This window comes from Phacochoerus africanus, chromosome 4 (assembly GCF_016906955.1).
Source record: "Phacochoerus africanus isolate WHEZ1 chromosome 4, ROS_Pafr_v1, whole genome shotgun sequence".
NCBI lineage: Eukaryota > Metazoa > Chordata > Mammalia > Artiodactyla > Suidae > Phacochoerus > Phacochoerus africanus.
In genome coordinates this window covers 49,497,468-49,519,963 of record NC_062547.1, presented here as the reverse complement: position 1 = coordinate 49,519,963, position 22,496 = coordinate 49,497,468, and the positions used below count along the sequence as shown (strand labels likewise).

The following is a 22,496-nucleotide window of genomic DNA, read 5'->3' as shown; positions in this document are numbered from 1 at the left end:
CAACAGCGGGTACTTAGGAGGATGACCACCAGGCATGGGATCTAGCTGACCTATGCTGGGGATCCTGGCTGTACTGGCTAGAGCTTTCGGCAGGGCCATGCCGTTTTGTCAGTCTTGCTTTCCTCATCTTGTAAAACAGAAATGACACAGTAAGTTGTCACTAGGTTATGACGAAGAACAAATGAGACCATGTGAGAGGCCCTTGCACACAGTGATCACCCAACAAATATTATTTAACAACACAGAAGTGTGGCAGAGGACTAATAGATAGGTAACAGAGATAATCACAGGAAAGCTAGGTAGAGTTCTCTTTCACCCTGTTTTAAATATGAATGCCATTTTTTTCTTCCAGCAAGGAGAAATGTGATCTTGGATAATAACCACCCACTTTCAATTAAGTTTTTCATAATCTTTCTCCCTCACATAATACAAAGCAACATCAGTTTCTAATCTCCTCTTTCATTCCTGGAACTGTCCCCTAGGCCACCTTCTGATGCCATCTGTATGTTTAATGGGCAGGACTTTGCAGGGAGCCTGAAGGCACCTGATCTGTGATTAACCAGGGAGAAATAAGGGCTGGTAGGGACAGCTGTTTCAGGAGTCTTGACATAAAAGAGAGGCTGCACAGAGGAGTTGCTTGGGTGTCTCTGAAGGCCAAGCAAAGGCAGAAAGAGTTTGGGTTTTTTTTTTTTTTTTTTTTTTTGTCTTTTTAGGGCTGTACCCACAGAGTATGGAGGTTCTCAGGCTAGGGGTCCAACCGGAGCTGTAGCTGCTGGCTTACACCACAGCCATAGCAATGCCAGATGGGAGCCACATCTGTGACCTACACCATAGCTCATGGCAATGCCGGATCCTTAATCCACTGAGCAAGGCCAGGGATTAAACCCGCATCCTCATGGATACTAGTTGCGTTGGTTAACCCCTGAGCAGAGATGGGAACTCTGAGTGTGGGATCTGTGAAAGGCAGTTGGAAGCCACTTTTGTCTGAGTCTAGCAGGATAAGCTCAAACATCAGCCAGGCTCACAAGGTGCTGTGAGGTCTGGTCTTGTCCCTCTGCCCTTCCAGCCTCACTGCCTCGGGTCGCCCCTCACTGTCCTCCTTCCTTCCAGCCCCCCTAAACCTCTCTGTGTCCAGGAACTCATTCTGCTCCTATGAATAGAGATGTCCCTGCCCCAACCCTGTCACCCTCTTCTTGCTCTTAAAAACAAGTAGAAATGCTACCCACTCTGAAAAGGGGTCTCCCCATTTTCCATGCATTTTTTTTTTTACCAGCCTAGGGAATACTTTGCATTTCAATTACTTTATTCTGATCATTTTGTCTGTCTTCACTAGACTCTAGTCTTTGCGGGGGTAGGAACTGATTCTTAATCACTCTGGATCCCCAGCACCCAGCAGAGGAGTTGGCACTCAGCAGATATCCCACAGTGATGTGGTGAAATGAGTAACTTTGAGCCTTTGAATGGATTCTAAGAGCCAGAACTCCTTTAAAAGGGATCTTCTGGAGTCCCTGTTGTAACTTAGTGGATTAAGAACCCAACTAATATCCATGAGGATGCAGGTTCGATCTCTGGCCTTGGTCAGAGGGTTAAGGATCCAATGTGGCTGAAAGCTGCAGTGTAGGTCACAGATGTGGCTCAGATCTTGCGTTGCTTGTGGCTGTGGTGTAGGCTGGCAGCTGTAGCACTGATTTGACCCCTAGCCTGGGAACCTCCATATGCTGTAGGCGCAGCCCTAAAAGACCAAAAAAAAAAAAAAAAGGTGGGGGATTATCAGAGGCTGTAAGCTGTGACTGAAGGTCATTAGTCATTTCTTGCTACCGCAACCCTTGCCCCACCCCTCCCTCCCACAATGGGGCTGGAGTTTGGGGAACAAGGGTTGGGCTGGGAGGGGAGCCCTTGCCTGGAAGACAAGGCAGAGAGACTCTCAGGTAAGGATGTTTTACCTGATCGGGGCTGTGGAGTTCTCCAGCTTCCACCAGGCCTTGGGGGGGTTTAGGTAGCGGCACCACAGCTCCCAGTCAAAGCCCTGGGCAGCCAGCGGGTACTCTTCTATCTCAAAGTTGTCATATTTGATGTTGTCAAACGATGGCGAGATGATCCGTTTCCGGTTCTCCTTAATGCGGGTGAGCACGGGTTCAGCCCTGGGCAGAGGAGAGGGAGAAGGGGGGATTGGTACCTTCTGAAGCTCCTTCCCCCGCAGAAAGAGGAGGGGAGAGCTGCTCTGCCTCCCGGGAAGGAGTCCCCATTCGGCCTCCCACCCCCATGCTTTTGGGCTGGCAAGAAGCCTGACCCCTCCTTCAGCACGTCCCTGACTGAGCTGACAGGTTCTTCATGCCTTAGATCCTGGTGTCTCCTTGCTTTCCTTTTTCCATGAGAAAAAAAAAAATCAAGACCTAAGAAAGAAGAAAGGACCAGATGTAAGGTTCCATGGGAAGCTTTCAACTTGGGCTTTGATTTTGCTAAAATTCAGCGTATCAACCAGGAGGAAAAGGCAGATGAGGAGGGCAGAGACTAGGAGGTGAGAACAAACCTGCTTCCACCCACCATGCGATGCTGCTTAGGTCCTTCCAGACCCCCACCTGTTCCCACTGCCCAAGGAGAGGTGGGGGTTCTGGCTTTCATGGAGCCAGGAGCCCATGTGCCACTCTAAACCTCCCCACGTGTTCCCACTGCCCAAGGAGAGGTGGGGGTTCCAGCTTCCATAGAGCCAGGAGCCCCTGCAGGCACTAGGTGAGTAAAATGTTTGCAGACAGGAATGATAAGGTTCTCATTAATAATGCATTTGTTGCATAATTGTTTATTCAAATCAGCTTGAAATAGTAAGTGTCTCTCTTCTCTTCTGGCCATAAATCCAGTGAAAATGCTTTTTAAATAGTCACAAATGGCAAGCAGGGACTTCAACTAAAAGAAATGGCTGCATTACAGACTGAATTTGGGCCTGTTATGTAAAAGTAGGCTCCAGTGCAGTCATGCTATGTCCAGGCCCATTGCTCTTCCTGCTAAGGACCCCACCTTACCCCACTCTATGGAGGCAGAGGGTGACATCTGGAGACTAGGGGGGACAGCAGACCCCAGGGCCATCAGGTATGATAGGTAGGAGGGCAGTACACTCAGCTATCCCCAGCACCTGGACCCCTAAGGCCAAGCTCTCTGCGAAGGCACACACAGTGGGCCACCACATGCCCTATGGCCTGCAGGGATGTCAGCATCATGTGCCCTGTCCCTGCTTGGCTGCAGCCACCGAAGCCTTGACCCACCAAGCACCTAAGCAGCACTGGCCAGAGAGAGAGAAAGCTTTTCTAAGACCTAGTTTCACCAGCAGAAGGAATCTGAGATTCTATGCAACTTCCCGCCTGGCATCTGGGATAGCTCAGGGAACCTGTGATAACATCAAGCCATTTTAGCCCGCCCCTGTCCCCTTGGTCTTGGTCTTGTCTGTAGGGTTGGGTTTTGGCCTCATGTCTGGGCCAGCCCTCCCTTTCCAGGGGGTGGCAGCCCCATCCTTAGCTGGGCCAGCACTCTTGCTTTGCCCTGAGCATTTAGCCCTTTCCCCATCATGTCTCCTAGAGAACCATGCCAGCTGGAGTCACACTTTATGTCACCAACCCTTGAGACACTGTGTGTTGACCTGCTGACCCTGGCCCTCGTTCATCCTGAAGGGCCAGCCATGTGGCCTGGTCCCTCACACACTCAGATCTCTCCTTTCCCCCATCCTGATTGAGATACCAGCAGCCTTTGCACCCATCTTGACCATACTGGGACTTATCCTCCTCAGGTCCCAATGGGCACTTACCAGCCCACATTGAACTCTACATGGGCATCAAAGAGTGCCACTACGGGGGCAGTGGCGGCCCTCCAGCCGCTGACCCTGGAGCGGATTAGGCCTTCCTGCTTGCTGTGGCGCACGACCTTGATGAAGCCTGGCTTCTGGCCATTCACTTTGTCCACATACTCTGTCAGCTTCTCCTTCAGCTCCTCTGTGAGGGAGAAAATGCACTGTTAGCACACCTAGGGCATGGGCCATCAAGATATTCATGTTGGAGTTCCCATCGTGGCACAGCAGAAATGAATCCAACTAGGAACCATGAGGTTGCAGGTTCGATCCCTGGCCTCGCTCAGTGGGTTAAGGATCTGGCGTTGCCATGAGCTGTGGCGTGGGTCACAGATGCAGCTCAGATCTAGCATTGCTGTGACTGTGGGTGTAGCTAGCTCCGATTCGACTCTCCTAGCCTGGGAATCTCCATATGCTGCAGATGGGGCTATAAAAAACAAAACAAAACAAACAAACAAACAAAATTCATGCTTTCAGGGTGAGCAGACCACCAAAGAGAGGCAGGAGGGACCAGCCCCCTCCCTGGGTCTCCCTCAGCATTCCCCTGGATGGCCAGGATAGCTCAGCTTTGAAGGAGAAAACAGGGACAAAAACAAGTGTTTATTGAGCCCAGCGACATGAAGAGGGTCATGTGCCTCACACACGTGGTGCATTTAATCTTCACAATAAGCCCCTGGGAAAATGTGGCTCAGAGGGTTGATCAATTTGTCCAACACTATGTAGTTTGTGAGTGGGAGTCCTATTCAAGCCAGGGCTGATGACCTCAAAAGCCACATTCTTCTCATTGATTCAGGGATATCCTTCTTCCCCAGTGCTCTCCACCAGCCAGTCCCTAATCCCCAAAGAAAGCTCCATCAGCAAAGACAGAGCCCAAGGACCACTTCTCGCCTGGACCTCCATCTTTCCAGGAAGTGGATGCAGGAGCTGTGCCTATGTAAGGGTCTGGCATTGGTTTCTTACTGGCTATTGCTGGGCCTGGCTAAGCATCTGATTCCCCTGCATCTTCATAACTGTGAATGGGGCCTACAGCAGCAGCACAGGGCCTCAGCAACCACGTTCACTGTGTTTTTCATGGCAGCTCAGGCAACAGCCTTTGACACCTGCCCTTTCCCCAAATGATGGCCGGAGTGGGCTGCATTCTCCCACCTCTAACCACAGCACCTTCCTGGGACTTGACTTCTAGTCATCCCTCCACACATCTTCCCAGCCTGCCATACCCAGGCCCCAGGACAGATCCACCGGGGCTGAGCTCCTTATCGGAGGATGGAAGGTGTTGCATGCCCCTTGTTGCCCAGTCTGGGGCTTTGCCAGACAGACAGCCACTAGGTATGAGAAAAGGGCATGAGGCAGCTAGTGCAGGGTAGGTGCAGCCTGGAGCAGGAGCACAGTGTAGCAGAGAGAGGACAGAATTTGGAGCCAGCAGCAATGTACTTTAATTCTGCATTCCATGCATTAGCATGGTGACCTGTTACTAAACCAGTCCTCGATGTCCGTGGTAATGTTCAGACAGGGTGAATGTAGTTTGCATGTGAGAAGGACATAAATCTTGGGAGATCAGAGGATGGAATGTTATGGATTGAATTCCCCTGCTCCCCCCAAGGCATCTATCCACCGGACCTCAGAGTATGACCTTATTTGAAAACAGAATCTTTATAGATTTAAGCAAATTAGACTAGGTCATGAGGTCCAGATCCAATATGACTGGTGCTCTTATCAAAGGGGGAAATCTGGACACAGAGACAGATACACACAGAAGGAAGACAATGTGAGGAGACACGAAGAGAAGATGGCCATCTAGCAGGCAAGGAACATCTGAGGGTACCAGAAGCACAGCCCTGCCTACGCCTTCCTTTTGGATTTCTAGCCTCCAGAACTGTGAGACAATAAATTTATATTAAGTCACCCAGTCTGTGGTACTTTAACTTGGCAGCCCTAGGAAACTAATATGGTTGTTATGAGGATGAAATGGGATTGACATGTGTGAAAAGTACCTAGTGTTTCTCTGCTTTTCACAGTCCCCATCATACTGGGAGTTGTAAGAAATGGGGGAATTGACCTTCCTTAGACATTGAGGGAATCTATCTTTGGCTGACAAAGCCATCTTCACAGGCACTGGTCCAGTGCCACCTCTTACTGCTCTATCCTGCCCTAGGTCCAAAGTCCGCAGGCGACAAGGCCATGGGGGCCAAATAGGAGATATAAATGTGTGCAGTGGCCTCATGCCCAAGGAAGGCAATGAGGCATGGTGGCTACTGCCAGAATTGATGTGGCCTCCTACAGACATTGATTTCAGGAGACTCTGGTGCTGAACAGCTACTAACTTGCTCTGTGACCTTGGGCAAGTCTCTAGGAATCCCCAGACCTCAAAGTTAGATAGGATTTGAAAGTTCATTTTGAACCAATTACCTGTCTAAAGTTTGAATTCCCTCTGTGTATCCCGATGAGTGATCATTCAGTCCCTGTAGTGACAGGGGACTCAATGCAATTTATTCCGACTATCAGATTTTTTTTTCTTTTGTCCTGCAAATGCCACAGTCCCTCAACCTTTCATGCCTTGGTCCAAGGCTCATTTGGGGGCCATAGAGAGTAGATCAAGTCCCTTGTCTACATGGGACTTAGAGTGGAAGACTATCCTTAAGTCCTTGCTAAGGATTTCCCTAGGTCAAGGGTCTTCAGTTACTCCTTGTATTTCCTCATATCCTGTAAGTTCAAGTCCTTTTATCATGTTGAAATTCCCTTTAAATACGTTAATTTTTGTCTTATACTTTTAAATTATGAAGGTAGAAACTGGCCTGTTTTTTTCTGGAGTAAACCAGGCTATATAGAATAGAGGGAACTAATCCCCTCCCTTAATCCAGAACCTATGCTCCTATTAATATCGCCTAAGGTCACATTAACTTTGCCTACTTCTGATTTGAGCTTCCTGGAACCACACATCCACTGGTTCTTTTCACATAGTGCTTCTAAGTCAGGCCTCGTCCATTTCATCTCTTCATGGAAGTACCTGTGAGGGGGTGCATGCATGCCCATGCTCTGAGCCGAAATAGGATCTTACATTTACTCCCCTTTAATTCATTCTTTTCAAAGATTTACACTGTTTCTCTAAAGTACAAATATTTTTTTCCTCTGATTATGTTATCCAACGTCTTTTTTATCTAGACCTTCCAGCTTTCCAGCTTCTGTGGAATTTGGGAACGTGGAGCTTTTGTCATCCAACCCATCCTTTAAAATAGTGTGATCCTTGTCTAGAGCTAGGGTCAATGAGTGCTGTCAGGGATTCTCATTCAGCCTGGAGAAAATTCAGCTGACTTTTGGACTGCCACTAACATGCTGCACATCTCACTCTAGCCCAAAAGAAAAAGACCTCATGCTCTCTGAGTGGCACTTTTTTTTTTTTTTGTCTTTTTGCCTTTTCTAGGACTGCTCCCGAGGCATATGGAGGTTCCCAGGCTAGGGGTCTAATCGGAGCTATAGCCACTGGCCTACACCAGAGCCACAGCAACGTGGGATCCGAGCCATATCTGTGACCACACCACAGCTCAGGGCAACGCCGGATCCTTAACCCACTGAACAAGGCCAGGGATTGAACCCGCAACCTCATGGTTCCTAGTCGGATTCATTAACCACTGAGCCACGACAGGAACTCCTGATTGGCACTTCTGACTGGGGAGGCTTGGAGATGCCACTGTCTCACAAATGGCAGAAGTCTGTGGTGTGCCCCATGCTTACAGGGTCTTCGGGAATAGTTGCCAGGGAGTTCCCATTGTGATGCAGCAGAAACGAATCCAACTAGTATCCATGAGAATATAGGTTCAATCCCTCGCTCAGTGGGTCGGGGATCTGGCATTGGCAAGAACTGTGGTATAAGTCATAGATGTGGCTCGGAACCCATGTTGCTGCAGCTGTGGTGTAGGCAGGCAGCCGTAGCTCCAATTCGACCCCTAACCTGGGAACCTCCATATGCCATGGGTATGGCCCTGGAAAAGCAAAAAGCAAAAAAAAAAAAAAAAAATTGCCAGGGAGTTCCTATTGTGGCTTAGAGGATTAAGAACCTGACTAGTATCCATGAGGATGTGGGTTCAATCCCTGGCCTTACTTGGTGGGTTAGGGAATCCTGCATTGCTGTGGCTGTGGTGTAAGCTTGCAGCTGCAGCTCTGATTGGACTTGTAGCCTAGGAACTTTAATATGCTGCAGGTGAGGCCCTAGAAAAAAGAAAAAAAAAAAGAGTTGCCAGGAGACCTCTTAAAATACTTACTGTTTCATCACTTCCAAGGTCCACTCCTCACATATTCTTGCTGAATTTTTTTTTTTTTTTTTTTGGTCTTTTTGCTATTTCTTTGGGCCGCTCCTGCGGCATATGGAGGTTCCTAGGCTAGGGGTCGAATCGGAGCTGTAGCCACTGGCCTACGCCAGAGCCACAGCAACGCAGGATCCGGCCACATCTGCAACCTACACCACAGCTCACGGCAACGCCGGATCGTTAACCCACTGAGCAGGGGCAGGGACCGAACCCGCAACCTCATGGTTCCTAGTAGGATTCGTTAACCACTGCGCCACGACGGGAACTCCCTGAAATTTTAAATAGAGCCCATCAAGCCTAATATTTTGTGTTTTGATGGTGGCTGTTAAGTGATTAGTACACAAAACTTGGAGTGAGAAGTGGTACCATACTTCCTGTCCCCAGGGAGAACATTCCTATTCCTTGGTCTCCCTCATCCCCCAGGTGAGAATCACTGCCTGTGGGGACCACCCTTAGTGAGGTGTTGATAGGATAGGGCTGTGGATAATGGCCACCAAATGATCTCCTTGGAATCCCATCTCTCTGAATTCACATCCTGGGTGGCTGCTTTACATACTGAATCTCAGCTGACCCTGGGAGGACAGGATGCAGCAGGAGGAACCCTGTGAAAATCCCAGGCCTGGGTGTTTGGAAGCCTTGCAGCTTCTGTTTTCACTCTCTTGCTGCCCTAAGTCAGGGAGCTGGAGCCGGCCTCCTAGAAGATGAATGGCCCAGGGAGTCCCCATTTAGGCCACCCCACTGAGGCCCTAGATGTGTGAATGAGACCATCTTGGATCCTTCAACCACCAGGAGATGGCAAACACACAAATGATCCTAGCTGATATCGTAGAGCAGAGACGAGCTGCCCCACTGCAGAATTGTGAGCCAGTGAATGGTGGCTGTTTTAAGTCATGAACTTCTGGGGTGGTTTGCTATATACAAAGGCTAACAAACAGGATCTATGGTTCTGATATGATACTGGGGTTAAAATAAGATTGTGAACTCCTGATGCACAGGAAATGAAATCAGACACAGAAGGGCCAGCTTAGAAGGAGGGCAGCATGAGATGAAAAGGCTTTGCTTCTTGTAGGAGTTGCTTGCCCCTTTATACCTCTGAGCTCTACTGAGAGCAAACTAAAATAAAGGTTTCTAGTGGACCAGCTGGGAAAAAAAAAATTGTTCTCAACCAGCTGCATTCCAAATACTAGCTACTGACTAGAAGAGAGGATTCCTTCAGCTCTAACCAAACAACTGTTACTATTTTTTTTTTTTAAGGCTTGAAATACCCTGGATAACACTGGCTCAGTTTTTGCAAAGTCCCTTAATTAGTTTTTCATATTGTCCTTCAACCTTTGTTAAGTGTCATAGTGAGAAAGAACTATATCAAAAGCACTTCTACCTTTGCTAGAAAACTGTTGTCTAAGATATTGCCTATTATATATTATATATTATATATAATATATACGATAAATACCTCTCAGAATTTAGTTGAAAAACATATAAAGAACTTGTGGTTTTCTTTCTATATAAACACAAACACATAACCTGTCATATTTACCTTTTTTCCAAGGCTACCAGGAAGCTCAGAGGCCAATATAAGGGCTAATCACATTGTTCTATCAGTGTGTTTGCTTCTCTACTTTTGCTAAAGCTTTGATTTTTCAAGGAATAGTTGCATCGTCTTTTATCTTTTTTCTCCTTGGGTAGCTACTCCGAATTATTTTTTGAAATCTCTATAAATACCTTTTAATAAAGTGTTTTGGTAAGAGCAGGGCAGGAAGATAATTGTGGAAAGAAAGGGAACGCTGTATTTCATGTTTGTTTTCATGTGTTGGGAAAAGTGGAGGTCGGGAGACCTCTCTCTGTGACTTCGTCAGATTTAGAATCAATGGCAGAGTTGTAGCAAGCCAATGTTGACAGAGAAATACAATTTGCACCCTGCATGGGGCCAGGTGTCATCCTGCTTGTGTTGCTCCTCCAGCCCTCTCCTGCCGGCCACAAATCCCTGCTCTGCTGACATCTGAATGATGTCTGCAAATCAGCACTCCTGGAAGCCTTGCTGATGAAATACCATTCTTCTCTTAGGAGGTCACAGGCCACTCTCCACCTTCCCTAGAGGTGCCTCCCCTCGGAGCCAGCTAAATGCAAGCTGCTTGTTGACTCTCTCCTTTTAGACTTAGATGCCAAGTCAAAATGCAAAATTCACTGGCCTGGTCAAACAGAGCCCTTTCTTCCCTCCCTATATCTACCCCTTGTACTGCTCCCATAAAAAGCAATTCACTCCATGGGGTTGCCCTAAAAGCAATATAATGCCGGCTGAGCAGAAGTCTGATACCAATGGCTGTTAATCTGATTTAAATACCTTACTGGATATTTTTTTAAATTTTTAAAATGATTTTTATTTTTTCCATTATAGTTGGTTTTCAGTGTTCTGTCAATTTCTACTGTACAGCAAAGTGACCCAGTCACACATATATAGACATTCTTTTTCTCACATTATCCTCTATCATGTTCCATCATAAGTGACTAGATAGAGTTCCCTGTGCTATACAGCGGGACATCATGGCTTATCCATTCCCATTGCATCTATTAACCCCAGACTCTCTGTCCATCCCACTCCCTCCCCCTCCCCCTCCCCCTTGGCAACCACAAGTCTGTTCCTAATTGATATTCTTTATCTCTTGCATAAAGGAAGATAAAGGATCAGGAAATAGACAACCAATGGATGGATGGAGACTTCCCTCTTAGGAAGGCAGCCGCACAGGCATCCTTGTAAAACACAGCCTGTCCAGGCTTGCTGGTCCAAGCTCCTCATCCTTCCCTCAGTGCTCAGATGATCATTTCCCACATCAACCCTAGGTTTGAGGGGAGGAGGAGTGAAGGGAGAGGCCACTCATTCATTCATCCAACAAGTATTGAGTAGTCACTATGTACCAGGCATTGATCTAGTGGCTTTGGCTGTAGCTGTGAACAAGACAGTCCCTATGGAACTTTAATTCTACAGGATATTTAAAAGGCATGCGATATATTCCACACAGGCAGGGGACTGGAGAGAGGTGGGGGAAGAGAGAGAGAGAGGGGAAGGGAAAGGGAAGGATGAGGAAAAAAGGGGGCAGAGAGAGTGAGAGAGCTGGGAGCAAAAGCGGAGGGAGGAATAGATTTCTGAAAAAGAATCTCAGACACTGAGGCCTTAAATGATTGGGCCTCCTGGTCCTGAGAAGCCATACCTGGTGCATTTGATGGGTTTAGGTCAGATGCTAGAAGACCTATATTCTGTTACTCTCCTAGCCCAGTGGTTCCCAACTGGGGATGATTTTGTCACATTCCCAGCCCTCGAGGGGATATTTGGCATTGATTGTCACAGTCAAAAGTAGGGAGGGTGCTATCTAGCATGGGTGCTGGTAAACATCCAGAGGATAGCCCTCCACAGTCAAGAATTATCCAGGGCAAAATATCAGTGGAAAAAAAAAATTTTTTTTTGTCTTTTTAGGGCCACACCCATGGCATAGGAAGTGTCCCAAGCTAGGGGTCTGATCACAGCTGGAGCCGCTGGCCTAACGTCAGAGCCACAGCAACATGGGATCAAAGCTGCATCTGTGACCTACACCATAGCTCATGGCAATGCTGGATCCTTAACCCAACTGAGCGAGGCAAGGGATCGAAGCTGCAATCCTCATGGATGCTAGTCGGGTTCGTTAACCGCTGAGCCACGATGAGAACTCCTCAACAGTGAAGAATTTTGAGAAACCTTGCATAGTTCCTGATTAATGGAGACCCCATTATGGAAATCTGAGCATGAACTTTTGTAGAGTTTGCAAATTGGCAGCCCTAGGACTGCAGCTGCTCAGAAACATATTTCTTTAGCCTGCAAGGCATTCTTGCTTGGTGATAACTGGCTGGAGCGGAGAAGGATGTGCCCCTTTCTAGAGAGCTCAGAGGAGTTTCCATCCTGGCTCAGTGGTTAACAAACTCGACTAGTATCCATGAGGACACAGGTTTGATCCCTGGCCTTGCTCAGTGGATTAAGGATCCAGCATTGCTGTGAGCTGTGGTGTAGGTCGCAGACGCAGCTCAGATCCCATGTTTCTGTGGCTGTGGGATCAATGGACAAAAAAAAAATTAAAAATAAAAAAATAAAGGGCTGGGAAACAAGCACTATAGGCTAGCTCCATGTGTGTACCCTGTGAGCAGTAGCACAGGGCCTGTGCTCAGAAAGGCCTGCACATAGTTTAATGCCCCTGTCGATGGGTGCTCTGCTCATAGCCCCTCGGCACTCACTTCCCACACAGGCTGCTGGTTTCCTCCTCACTGCCTGAGGGCTTTCTCTGACCACAGGAGTGTGTTCGGCTTGCCCTGAGGGCAAGCTGGGAGTGCTAGGGAATTGCTCTCAGTAGTTCTCAGTCAATTAAGGCTAGAAGTTGGAAAATGGATATGCCATGATAAAAGTTGAATTGAGTGCCCCCCTCAAATTCATATGTTGCAGCCCTAATTCCCAGCACCTTAGAATGTAACCTTATTTGGAAATAGGGTGATTGCAGAAGTAATTGGTAAGATGAGGTCCGCTGGATTAGAGGTGGCCCCTAATCCAATATGGCCAGTGTTCTTGTAAAACTCTGGCCATATGAAGGCAGAGGCATACAGGGAGCATGCCATACGACAACCAAAGCATAGCTTGGAGTGAGGCATCTCCAAACCAAGGAATGCCAAAGGTTGCTGGCAAACCAATGGAAGCTAGGGGAGAGGCGTGGAAGAGCTTGGTCATCACAGCCCTACAAACACCTTGATCTTCACCTTCAGAACTGTGAGACAATTTTTGTTGGTCAAGCCACCCAGTGGGAGGTCCTTTGTTTTGGTCATAGCAGCCTTAGGAAATGCCTTCTCCCTAACCAGCTGCTTTGATCTTGCCTGGTCCTCGAAAGCATGTGAGTGTTCACCCCTTGCCCTACGTATGATGTGCATGTATGTGTGCCTGATCACTTATGCCGCCTCGAGCTCTATGTCTCTGCATTAACTGGTTAACATTTAATAAAGGAAATAATAATAAAAATGATGTAGCATGCATTATTCAAAGCACTTTGCATCTATTATCTCATTTAAGCCTTTCACCACCCTATACTGTGGCGATTATAATTATCATTCTATTTTGAAGATGAGGAAATTAAGGGACAATGTGACCCAGGCAGGATGTGGTGGGGTCAGGATTTAAATCCACCTGGGCTGTCCCTAGAGTCCCTCCTTTTTACCTCTACACTATACATTGCCTCCCTAGGATAAAAAGAGGGCTTGCAGGAGTTCCTGGTGTGGCACAGCAGAAATGAATACGACTAGGAACCATGAGGTTGTGGGTTCGATCCCTGGCCTCGCTCAGTGGGTTAAGGATCCGGTGTTGCTGTGAACTGTGGTGTAGGTCACAGACGTGGCTTGGATCTGGCACTGTTGTGGCTGTGGTCTAGGTCGGTGGCTACAGCTCTGATTGGACCCCTGGCCTGGGAAACTCCATATGCTGCAAGTGTAGCCCTAAAAAGCAAAAAAAAAAAAAAAAAAAAAAAAAAAGCAGGCTTGCATAACAATTAGCTTGCTAAAATATAGGTTCCTGCAGGCTGGGGTGGGACAGAGACTCTGAATTTAATACCAGCTTCCTGTGAGATTCTGATGGGCAGTCAAGCTTGGTAACAACTGAAATGAACTAAGATGGGTTTTGTAACAGGTGGAAAAGGTGCCTCTTCTGGAATATGTGTGGTTCCAGCTTGCAAAAGAGGCCTCAGACTCCACCTGAAAAAGACTCCTCCACTACCTGGTCAGATAATTTTTCTCTTCATTCTCCCAAACCCATGGGCTCTATCTTGCTGCCCTCCATTGCAGGCCCTTCACTTGGCACTTGGTTTCTCTATGTGGTGGTCTTTGGATCTGATATTCTGGACTGTCCCCCACAGGTCCCCAGCTGTCCTCAGGAAAAGGCACTGCCTTTTTTCCCCTCTGTCCACTGCCACAGGCTCAGGCCATCCATCCAGGCCTCTAGCCCAATGCTGTGCCTCAAAGCCCAGCCTGGATTAGAGTTGCCACACCCTCCATTCAGGTGCTGGGAAGGGAGTGTGCACACTGCCCACTGGGAAGTGCTAATAATTGCTAGAAGCCAATGGTGTTAATTTAAAGATTAAAAGCACAGCACATTTCTGTTTATTCCTCCAAGAGTGACTAGTAGCTGGTCTTCTCAGATCAGAAGATTAACAGGGCTTTCCTCTAAAGCCATTCAGAGCCATTGAAACACAAATGATGTGTCAACACACTTTAAAAGAGAGATTATTCATTAGGATGCAATGGTTGTCAAACATAGCTGATTATCCACTCACCTGGGGAGCTAAAAAATAAAATAAAGATGCCAGTCCACATCCAATCGATCTCACCCCCTTCTGAAGAACCTGGAGGGGGACTGTGGACTCAGATGGTCCTGCTGATGAGTGATGGTGAGCTGGACTTGGAGAGCTGAAACCCCAGAATAGACCAACCTAAGACCCCAGCCTAGAGGCAGCCTTGTTGGATGCATTCCTCTCTCCTTAAGATCACTCCAGACAAGCTTTCAAATAAACCATGGGCAGTTTACAGATGCCTTCCGCACCATTCCTTCTTCTGTCCCATATATTTAATAGCTGCACTCCTGTCCAGCTCCTCTAAAAGTGGCACTTCTTCAAAGTCAATTGCCACTCAAGTAGATCTGGAATGACCTGAAATGGTTTTCCTTATTCAGGACTTGGAGAAAGACTTCACCTAGGAGCCACACCGATAGCATATAAAATATGGCTATAGGGTACAGGCAGAGTGTCATAATCTTCCTGGGAAGTTCCAAGCATTAATTCAGCTAATCCAAGTTCCAGAATTACCACTTAATAGACCCAGCCATTGTTTCTGGGTCTACTCTTCCATGTCACAGCTAGGCATCAGTGACCACCAAAACCCACATGAAATACACACACCTCACTTAGTGGAATTGCCAAAGCCAGGCTCCCAACATCTACTAATGCCTTCTTATCTACTCCTAAATGACATACTTCCCCTGGAGATCCTGTATCCTGCAAGAAAATGGTCAGAACTCATTTCTAAAGATGACTGTGGTAGATAATGTAAAAATGGTCCTTTGGACAGTCAGGGATATATACCGGATGCCAGTCAATGTTTAACTCTTTCTCTCTCTCCCTCCCTTCCTCTGTCAAGAACAACAACAGCCAAAAAAAAAAAAAAAAGATTTATAACATTTGGCGATATCTACAGTGTAAATACGCTCCCACCATATCTGATTTCCAGCTACTAACTTGATGCCACTGACTTCAAGTTGGGAAGCAATGTGCAAAGCCAGGAAAGGACAGCATGATCAGCTGGCAATGGTCCAGGTCAGCCCCAGCACACTGGTTCTAACATCCAAGGCAGCAATTCTGTGGGTGTGTCCCTTCACTTACTATCTAATGGGCAACTCACCCTGTTCTGTATTCATTCATTCAGTAATTACATATTAAGCACATATGAAGTACTGTACCTTATTCTAGATTCTCACCATCTTGAAATCTCCCTACCACCCTACAAACAATGACATTTATAGCTAATGCAAATTTTCTCAGTGCTGACCATGTGGCAAGTATTATTCTAAACTGGGTTTAGGAGTTCCTGTCATGGCTTAGTGGTTAACGAATCTGACTAGGAACCATGAGGTTGTGGGTTCGATCCCTGGCCTCGCTCAGTGGGTTAAGGATCTGGCGTTGCCATGATCTGTGGTGTAGGTCACAGACTCAGCTCAGACCCCATATTGCTATGGCTGTGGTGTAGGCCAGTGGCTTCAATTCGACCCCTAGCCTGGGAACCTCCATATGCCGTGGGTACAGCCCTAGAAAAAGACAGAAAGACAAAAATAAATAAATAAATGAATAAACTGGCTTTATACATGACTCATTTGATCCTCTTAATAACCATAATACTACTCAAGGTGGGCAGTATTATTATTTTTTTTTCTTTTGTCTTTTGTTGTTGTTGCTATTTCTTGGGTCGCTCCCGCGGCATATGGAGGTTCCCAGGCTAGGGGTCGAATCGGAGCTGTAGCCACCGGCCTACGCCAGAGCCACAGCAACGCGGGATCTGAGCCGCGTCTGCAACCTACACCACAGCTCACGGCAACGCTGGATCGTCAACCCACTGAGCAAGGGCAGGGACCGAACCCGCCGCCTCATGGTTCCTAGTCGGATTCGTTAACCACTGCGCCACGACGGGAACTCCATGGGCAGTATTATTATCCCCATTCCATAGATTAGGAAATCGGAGCACAGAGAGGTGGAGGGATTTACTCAGGGTCACAGAGCTAGAAGGGGTAGGATGGGATGCAAACCACGCTCTTAATCCCACATATAATTATATCCAAATGACAGAGGAGAGAACTCAAGGATCAGACTTGAAATGACATACCCCGATTGACACGGACAGTAAGGGATGAGCAGGGATTCAAATTCACATCTGCCTGACTCTGAAGACTTTGCTCTTTGTCACGCTGCCCCTCGGCCTGCCAAAGGAGTCACATGTCCCAAGCTTCAATATCATTCTATGATCACGGATTCATTCCAGGAAGATAAGGTCGCTTTTTACCACTATGTATCCTTGGAACCCAGTGAAGGAATGAAACCACCAAACACAGCTTCCTTTTGACAGGAGGGCCAATGGTATATACAGCCACAAACCAATTTCTCTGGAATATAAATCCCTGAGCAAAGATCAAGAAATGAGGGCAGAGGGCCTAAGTCTGGGTGAAGTTTTCCCACAGTATTTATTACTCACTTTTGGCTTGACAATGCAATCACGCCCAGGAAATCCAACATGGCGCCAGAGGCAAAAGTTTGCCTGAACCACTTTGGGTGTTCCCCATGGGCCAGTTTGGGTACAGGTCCATGCTCCTGTGCCCTTCAGCTCCAGGCAGGGGCTTCTGAATGCTCACACCCTCTTTATTACTGACACATCAAGACTTGCCCAAATCAGCACAGCCAGGAAGAGAATTCAGCTCTTCTTTCCACAGGGCCAGAGTGCCAGGCTCTCTATTCATTCACCACGAGTAATTCAGAAAATGAAAATGAGAAAAATAGACTCCTAGACCTCAGTTGTCTTCATGGACTAAATAACCTTGGAAAGGGGCTAGGTTGCCTTTCTGCTCCCTGGGGCTATGGGAGGAGGAAACCCCTACATAGTAAAGGTAGGACAGTAGCTCAAATGCTGTGAAATTGCATGAAGGGCATAAAATGCTCCCGCTATCCTGATGGTCTCAGCAGGAATCCCAGGACTTATTAAAAGGGCCATGAGGGGTGATTCATGGGCCCAGACATAATGGACATTGCTCCGGTCCAGCTGCTCCAGCTCAGGAGGGCTAGACAGATATGCTCCCTGTGAGCTTCTAGGGAGGATATGACCAAGAACTGAAAGCCTTGGGAAATGCTGGACTCGAACATTTAACAGCAGGTTGAATCCAAGCTGAGACCAAGCCTTGGTATCTCATCTGGTAGAGTTGATCCTAGGAAGGCCAGGCCCCGGCCTGCCTACCCCTACATGCTGGCACTGGGGAAGGACAGTTGTCATTGGTAAAGTCAGAGGCCAACCAGAATTTTGGCACTGATTCATTTTGTGCAAAATTTGGAGAGTTTAAGAGTGCTGCCTAGCTCAGAAAATTGATGATCAAAATTTTATGAAGGAGAGCCTAAGACTTTATGATTATGCATCCAAAATCTCAAGATTCTTGGATCTCTAGAGCCTGTGATGCTCAGATACTAACTCCCATGATCCTGAGATCCTAGAAGTCTAAGCTTCTGTAAATGCCAGACTAACAGCTCCCCTGCACTCATCCATCCCCACTCCCCATCCCTTTTCACTGCTCCTTGGCATACAGGGTCACAGGTCCATGATTCCTCCTTGCTTCTTAGCCTCCTCTGCCGACTGTGTTCAGGCAATGTTCCTAAACACACCAAACTCAGGGGTGCCACAGGGCCTTTGCACCAATCGCTCCCTTTCCTTGGAACATTTTTCCTATCTCATCTGACCCAGCTCAAGCTCAGGTTCTTTAGGAAGCCTTCCTTCCCCTGCAGCTCTCCAACCAAAAGAAAGGCTAAAGGAAGGGAGGGGACTTTCTCTCTGTGGAAGAGAGACAAGGAGCCCTGGAAACACTGATGTGCTTAGGCAACTGACATCAGACTCTAAGGTGCAGCCCTGAGCATCCTCTGGGGGAAAAGTGAAGGCTTCCCCAGGCTGTAAGTCAGCTCCGTACATGTGCAAATCACTGCTGCTCAGGCTGTGTGACCGGCAGCCTCAGTGTGGCTGATTCATGATTCAGGGGACCCAGCAGGTTTCGCACACATATTTACACCCAGCCTGCTGTCTGTCAGTGCCTGTCAGATCAGGAGGTTTGATGGTCCTTCCTTTGGCTCCAGAACACCTTCAGGCAATCTATTTTCAAAGGGAAAGATCCCACGAAACGATGGGTGACAAGGCAGAACCTAGGTGCTCTGGTCTTAACCTTTGAGTTTTTATTTCTTTATAGAAAGAGGAGGGACTCAGGGGAGAGACAGACCTCAATTTAATCTTCAGTGGCCATTTATTAGCTTTGTGACTTAGGGCACATGTCTTAACCTCTCTGAGCCTCAGTTTCCTCATCTTTGAGATGGTGATCATGTTACCTACCTCTTTGGTTGCTGGAGGGTTCTGTGAGATGATGCCTGGCATGTTGTAAGTACTTAATAAGTGGTATTATTATTTGTTCATTAGTCTGAATTCCTTTGTTCTATTCCTCTCTCTCTCTCTTTTTTTTTTTTTTTTTTTTTTTTTTTTTTGCTACAGTGTGCAGCAGCAGCTTGATGTGGGATCCCAGTTCCCAGACCAGGGATTAAACCTGGGTCACAGGGGTGAAAGAGCCAGATCCTAACCACTAGACCACCAGGGAACTCTCCCTTCCTTTCTTTCAATGGAAGGAGCCTAGGCTGGTAGCAGGAACTCCTGCAATATTTGGGAAAGCCAGGCCTATAGCAAATTGCCCTGGGACTTCTGTGGACAAGAGGACACTGCTACCCCTCCTCGGGGCCACTCATCATCCGGCCACTCCATATTCAATCCCCAACCCCTTCCTACCCTGACCTGTTAGCCATTTACTTGATGGCCCCTTTTGGGGCAATTTGTATGTGCAGGACTTTGTTTTTTATTAAATCATTGACTCCTCATAAGAACTCTATTAGGTAAGGATTACTAGTAACTCATTTTACAGAGGAAGAAACTGAGGCATAAAGAAGTTAAGTAATTTGTCCAAGTTCAAATACATGCATATGTCAAAAATACTGTGGGTGTGGTTCCAGGCCAATGCAACGAAGCAAATATCTTTGTTTGTTTGTTTGTTTGTTTTAATAGCTGCACTTGCAGCAGAAGGAAGTTCCCAGGCTGGGGGTCAAATTGGAGCTGTAGCTGCCAGCCTACGCCACAGCCACAGCAATACTGGATCTGAGCCTCGTCTGTGACCTATGCTGTAGCTTGCTGCAACACTGGATCCTTAACCCACTGAGCAAGGCCAGGAATCAGACCCACATCCTCATGGACACAATGCCAGGTTTTTAACCTGCTGAGTCACAGCGGGAACTCTGAAAGGAAGTCATATTTTGGGGTTTTTTTGGGGGGTTTCCCAGTCCAAATAAAAGTGATATTTACACTCTACTGTAGTCTATTTAGTGTGCGATAGCATTACATCTTTAAAAAAAGTATGCATACCTTAATGAAAAAAAAATACATTATTGCTAAAATAGGTTAACTGTCACCCAAGCCTTTGGCAGGTCTTAATCTTTTTGCTGCTGGACGGTTTGAAATATTGCAAGAATTACCAAAATATGATACAAAGTGAGCCAATGCTTCGGGGAAAATGGCCCTAATTGACTTCCTTGATGCAGGGTTGCCACAAACCTTCAATGTGTAAAAAACACGACATCTGGGAAGCGAGCTACGCCTGTAACGAGCAAGTGGTGAAGCGGACATTTCAAGTTTGGCAGTTTGGCCCCAGAGTCCATGCTGTTTTAACACATTTCCTACCTTTAGGACTAGCAGCAGGAGGGTGCACTTAACGAGAATTAGCCCAGGCTCTGTGCTGGTCCCTCTGCAATGTCTCATCTGTCTCATTTTGTGATTTAAAGCAGATGAAAAATAAAAGACGTCTATGCTATCTCTGTTCTCATTCACAGAGTCCCCATGAGGCAGGGATCTTTTATGCTCTTGAGCCCATTTTCCAAATGAGCAAAATGAGGCAAGGAAGAGAGAGCCAGGGTCTTCCTAGGCCAGTTGCCAACAGTCACTCTTGAGGGCTGCTCCTGGGGTGTGCTAATTCTCAGCACACGCAGGTTGCTCTGGAGAAAGTCCCCTGCCCCCTGGCCCCAGTAAAGCAGTGCAGATGAGGGCAGTGGGAATTCAGCCGTGTACACCTACGAGGTAAGGCCAGAGATGTGATATAGCCTTGCTTGCTCTGCTACAGTCCTGGCTCAGGGCACCCACCAAGCCTGGGCCATGGCAGGGATGCCATTTGCGTTTGTTTTGTTTTAACAAATACATTTACAAGAATGAATGAAGGAAGGAAGGAAATCTCAGATTAATGCTTTTAGTGACCAAGATTTAAACTCCTCCAGGAAGACTTTGGGGCTCATTTTCTCCATTCTCCTCTGACCTTCAGCCCTGTCTCCCTCATGGCACTGACTTATCAAATGTCCCACTGGACTGTGAGCTCCTGGAAGGGAGAGATGGGGACTTTGTCTCCCCTGTCCCTAGACAGTCCAGCAGATCTTGGTGTTTAGGGAGGTTTGCTGGCTGGCTGGATAGCACCTGTAACAGAAGTCTCTGGACTAAGGTTTGAGGATCCCTCTGGAAAATACCCAGAAAAAGCCAGTGAGGCTTCTGTTAAGCCTCACAACTACAGACGAGTTAAAAAGTCACTCTTCTGGGTCACTAGTAGAAAAAAAAAAAATTGTACTGGGGAAATAACAATTAAAAAAAATTCTATCCATACACCCCAATTTTTATCCAAATGCGGTCACACTAAAACAGGCAAACAAACAAACAAACAAAAACAAACAACAACAAAAACCAAAAACAAACAAAAAAAATTCACTCTTTGTCTGGAAACTACTTTCTGAAGTTTCTGCACAGTTGCTAACACATGGTGGGCACCTGGGCTCACTGGTTTGTTTCGCACACATCATCCTGTGCAAGTCAAATAGTACCATGGCCATTATTCACAGAAGGAACCTGAGGCTTAGCAACATGAAGATTCTTTCCTAGAGTCAGATAGCTTATGAGCGGGGCCTAGAGAGGCGATCAGAATGTAGGACTTGGGTAAGCACAGTGGCCCTGGCCACCGACAAGAGACTACAGGACAGGGCAGTGAATAACCCCTACCAAGGAGCTGCCCTCTATAAAGTCTGCACCCTTCATAGCTAGCAGCTGCAGGTGTATTTTTGCTGGTCTTTTGGAATTATCGATTTTTTTTTTCCGACCCCTGTATTTCAGGAACATATATCATCATATTCCTCTAGCAGGACTTACTTCAGAAAACCCATGAAATATTACTTCCCTGATAGACAGGCTCCGAATGTGGACCACATCGTTCTTCCTCACTTCACATCCCCATCAATTCTTTACACTCATGTGTTCAACTGGTAGTTGCTTCTTGAGTGCTCGGGCATGTGGCAGGCCGGGTGCTCAGGGCTGGGCATGTGGAGCATGTCGGAGTTCCACCCTCCAGAAGCTCACAGTGGAGTGGGAGGAAATAACTGAACACATCCTTTTTTGTACACCGAAATATGTTCTAAATGTCGTCACACAGTGCTGTGACAATAAGGTGCAGGATGGGACCAGCGTCACTGGATGACATTTGAGTTTGTCTCAAATGAATGAATGAGGGGGCATTGCTATAAGAAAATAAAAGGGACAGGAAAAAGTGTCCAAGGAAGAGAAAACATAGCACGTGCAAAGGCAAGAGGCATGGATGCGCGTTTGAGAGGAGGTGAGTGACAGGCTTGCCGAATGTGGGTGATGGCCAGGGAGGGGGGTGTGGGTTCATTGGAGAAGGCGCTGGATATGCGTGTGGTGGGGAGGTTGCCAGGGGCCTTGAAGGCTGGGTCAAAAAATATTACGAAGTCATAAAGAAGCTTTATTTGGAATCCTCTCACCTTAAGTCTCTGAGAAATGAGCCAAGATGTCAGGATGGACCTTTTCTCTATTTGCTAATATACAAATGCACTGTAGCAGCAAAAGGAATTGCTCTCTTCCAGAAAGCCAAGCAAGGGAAGTTTTTGATTTTGTCCCCCTCAATAATTATGTCATTATGTTATTCATTACTATGGGTT

At 47.1% G+C, this 22,496-nt stretch overlaps 1 protein-coding gene across 1 annotated transcript in view; it reads right to left on the bottom strand.

Annotated features, from left to right (window-relative positions):
- Window positions 1–22,496, bottom strand: part of GALNT18 (polypeptide N-acetylgalactosaminyltransferase 18) — a 370,597-nt gene that overhangs the window by 110,456 nt on the left and 237,645 nt on the right. Inside the window, exons 4-5 of the mRNA XM_047776277.1 lie at window positions 3,794–3,977; window positions 1,944–2,141 (exon numbers count right to left, since the gene is read on the bottom strand). Coding sequence (XP_047632233.1) covers window positions 1,944–2,141; window positions 3,794–3,977 — 382 coding nt within the window. The remainder of the gene's footprint in view (window positions 1–1,943; window positions 2,142–3,793; window positions 3,978–22,496) is intronic.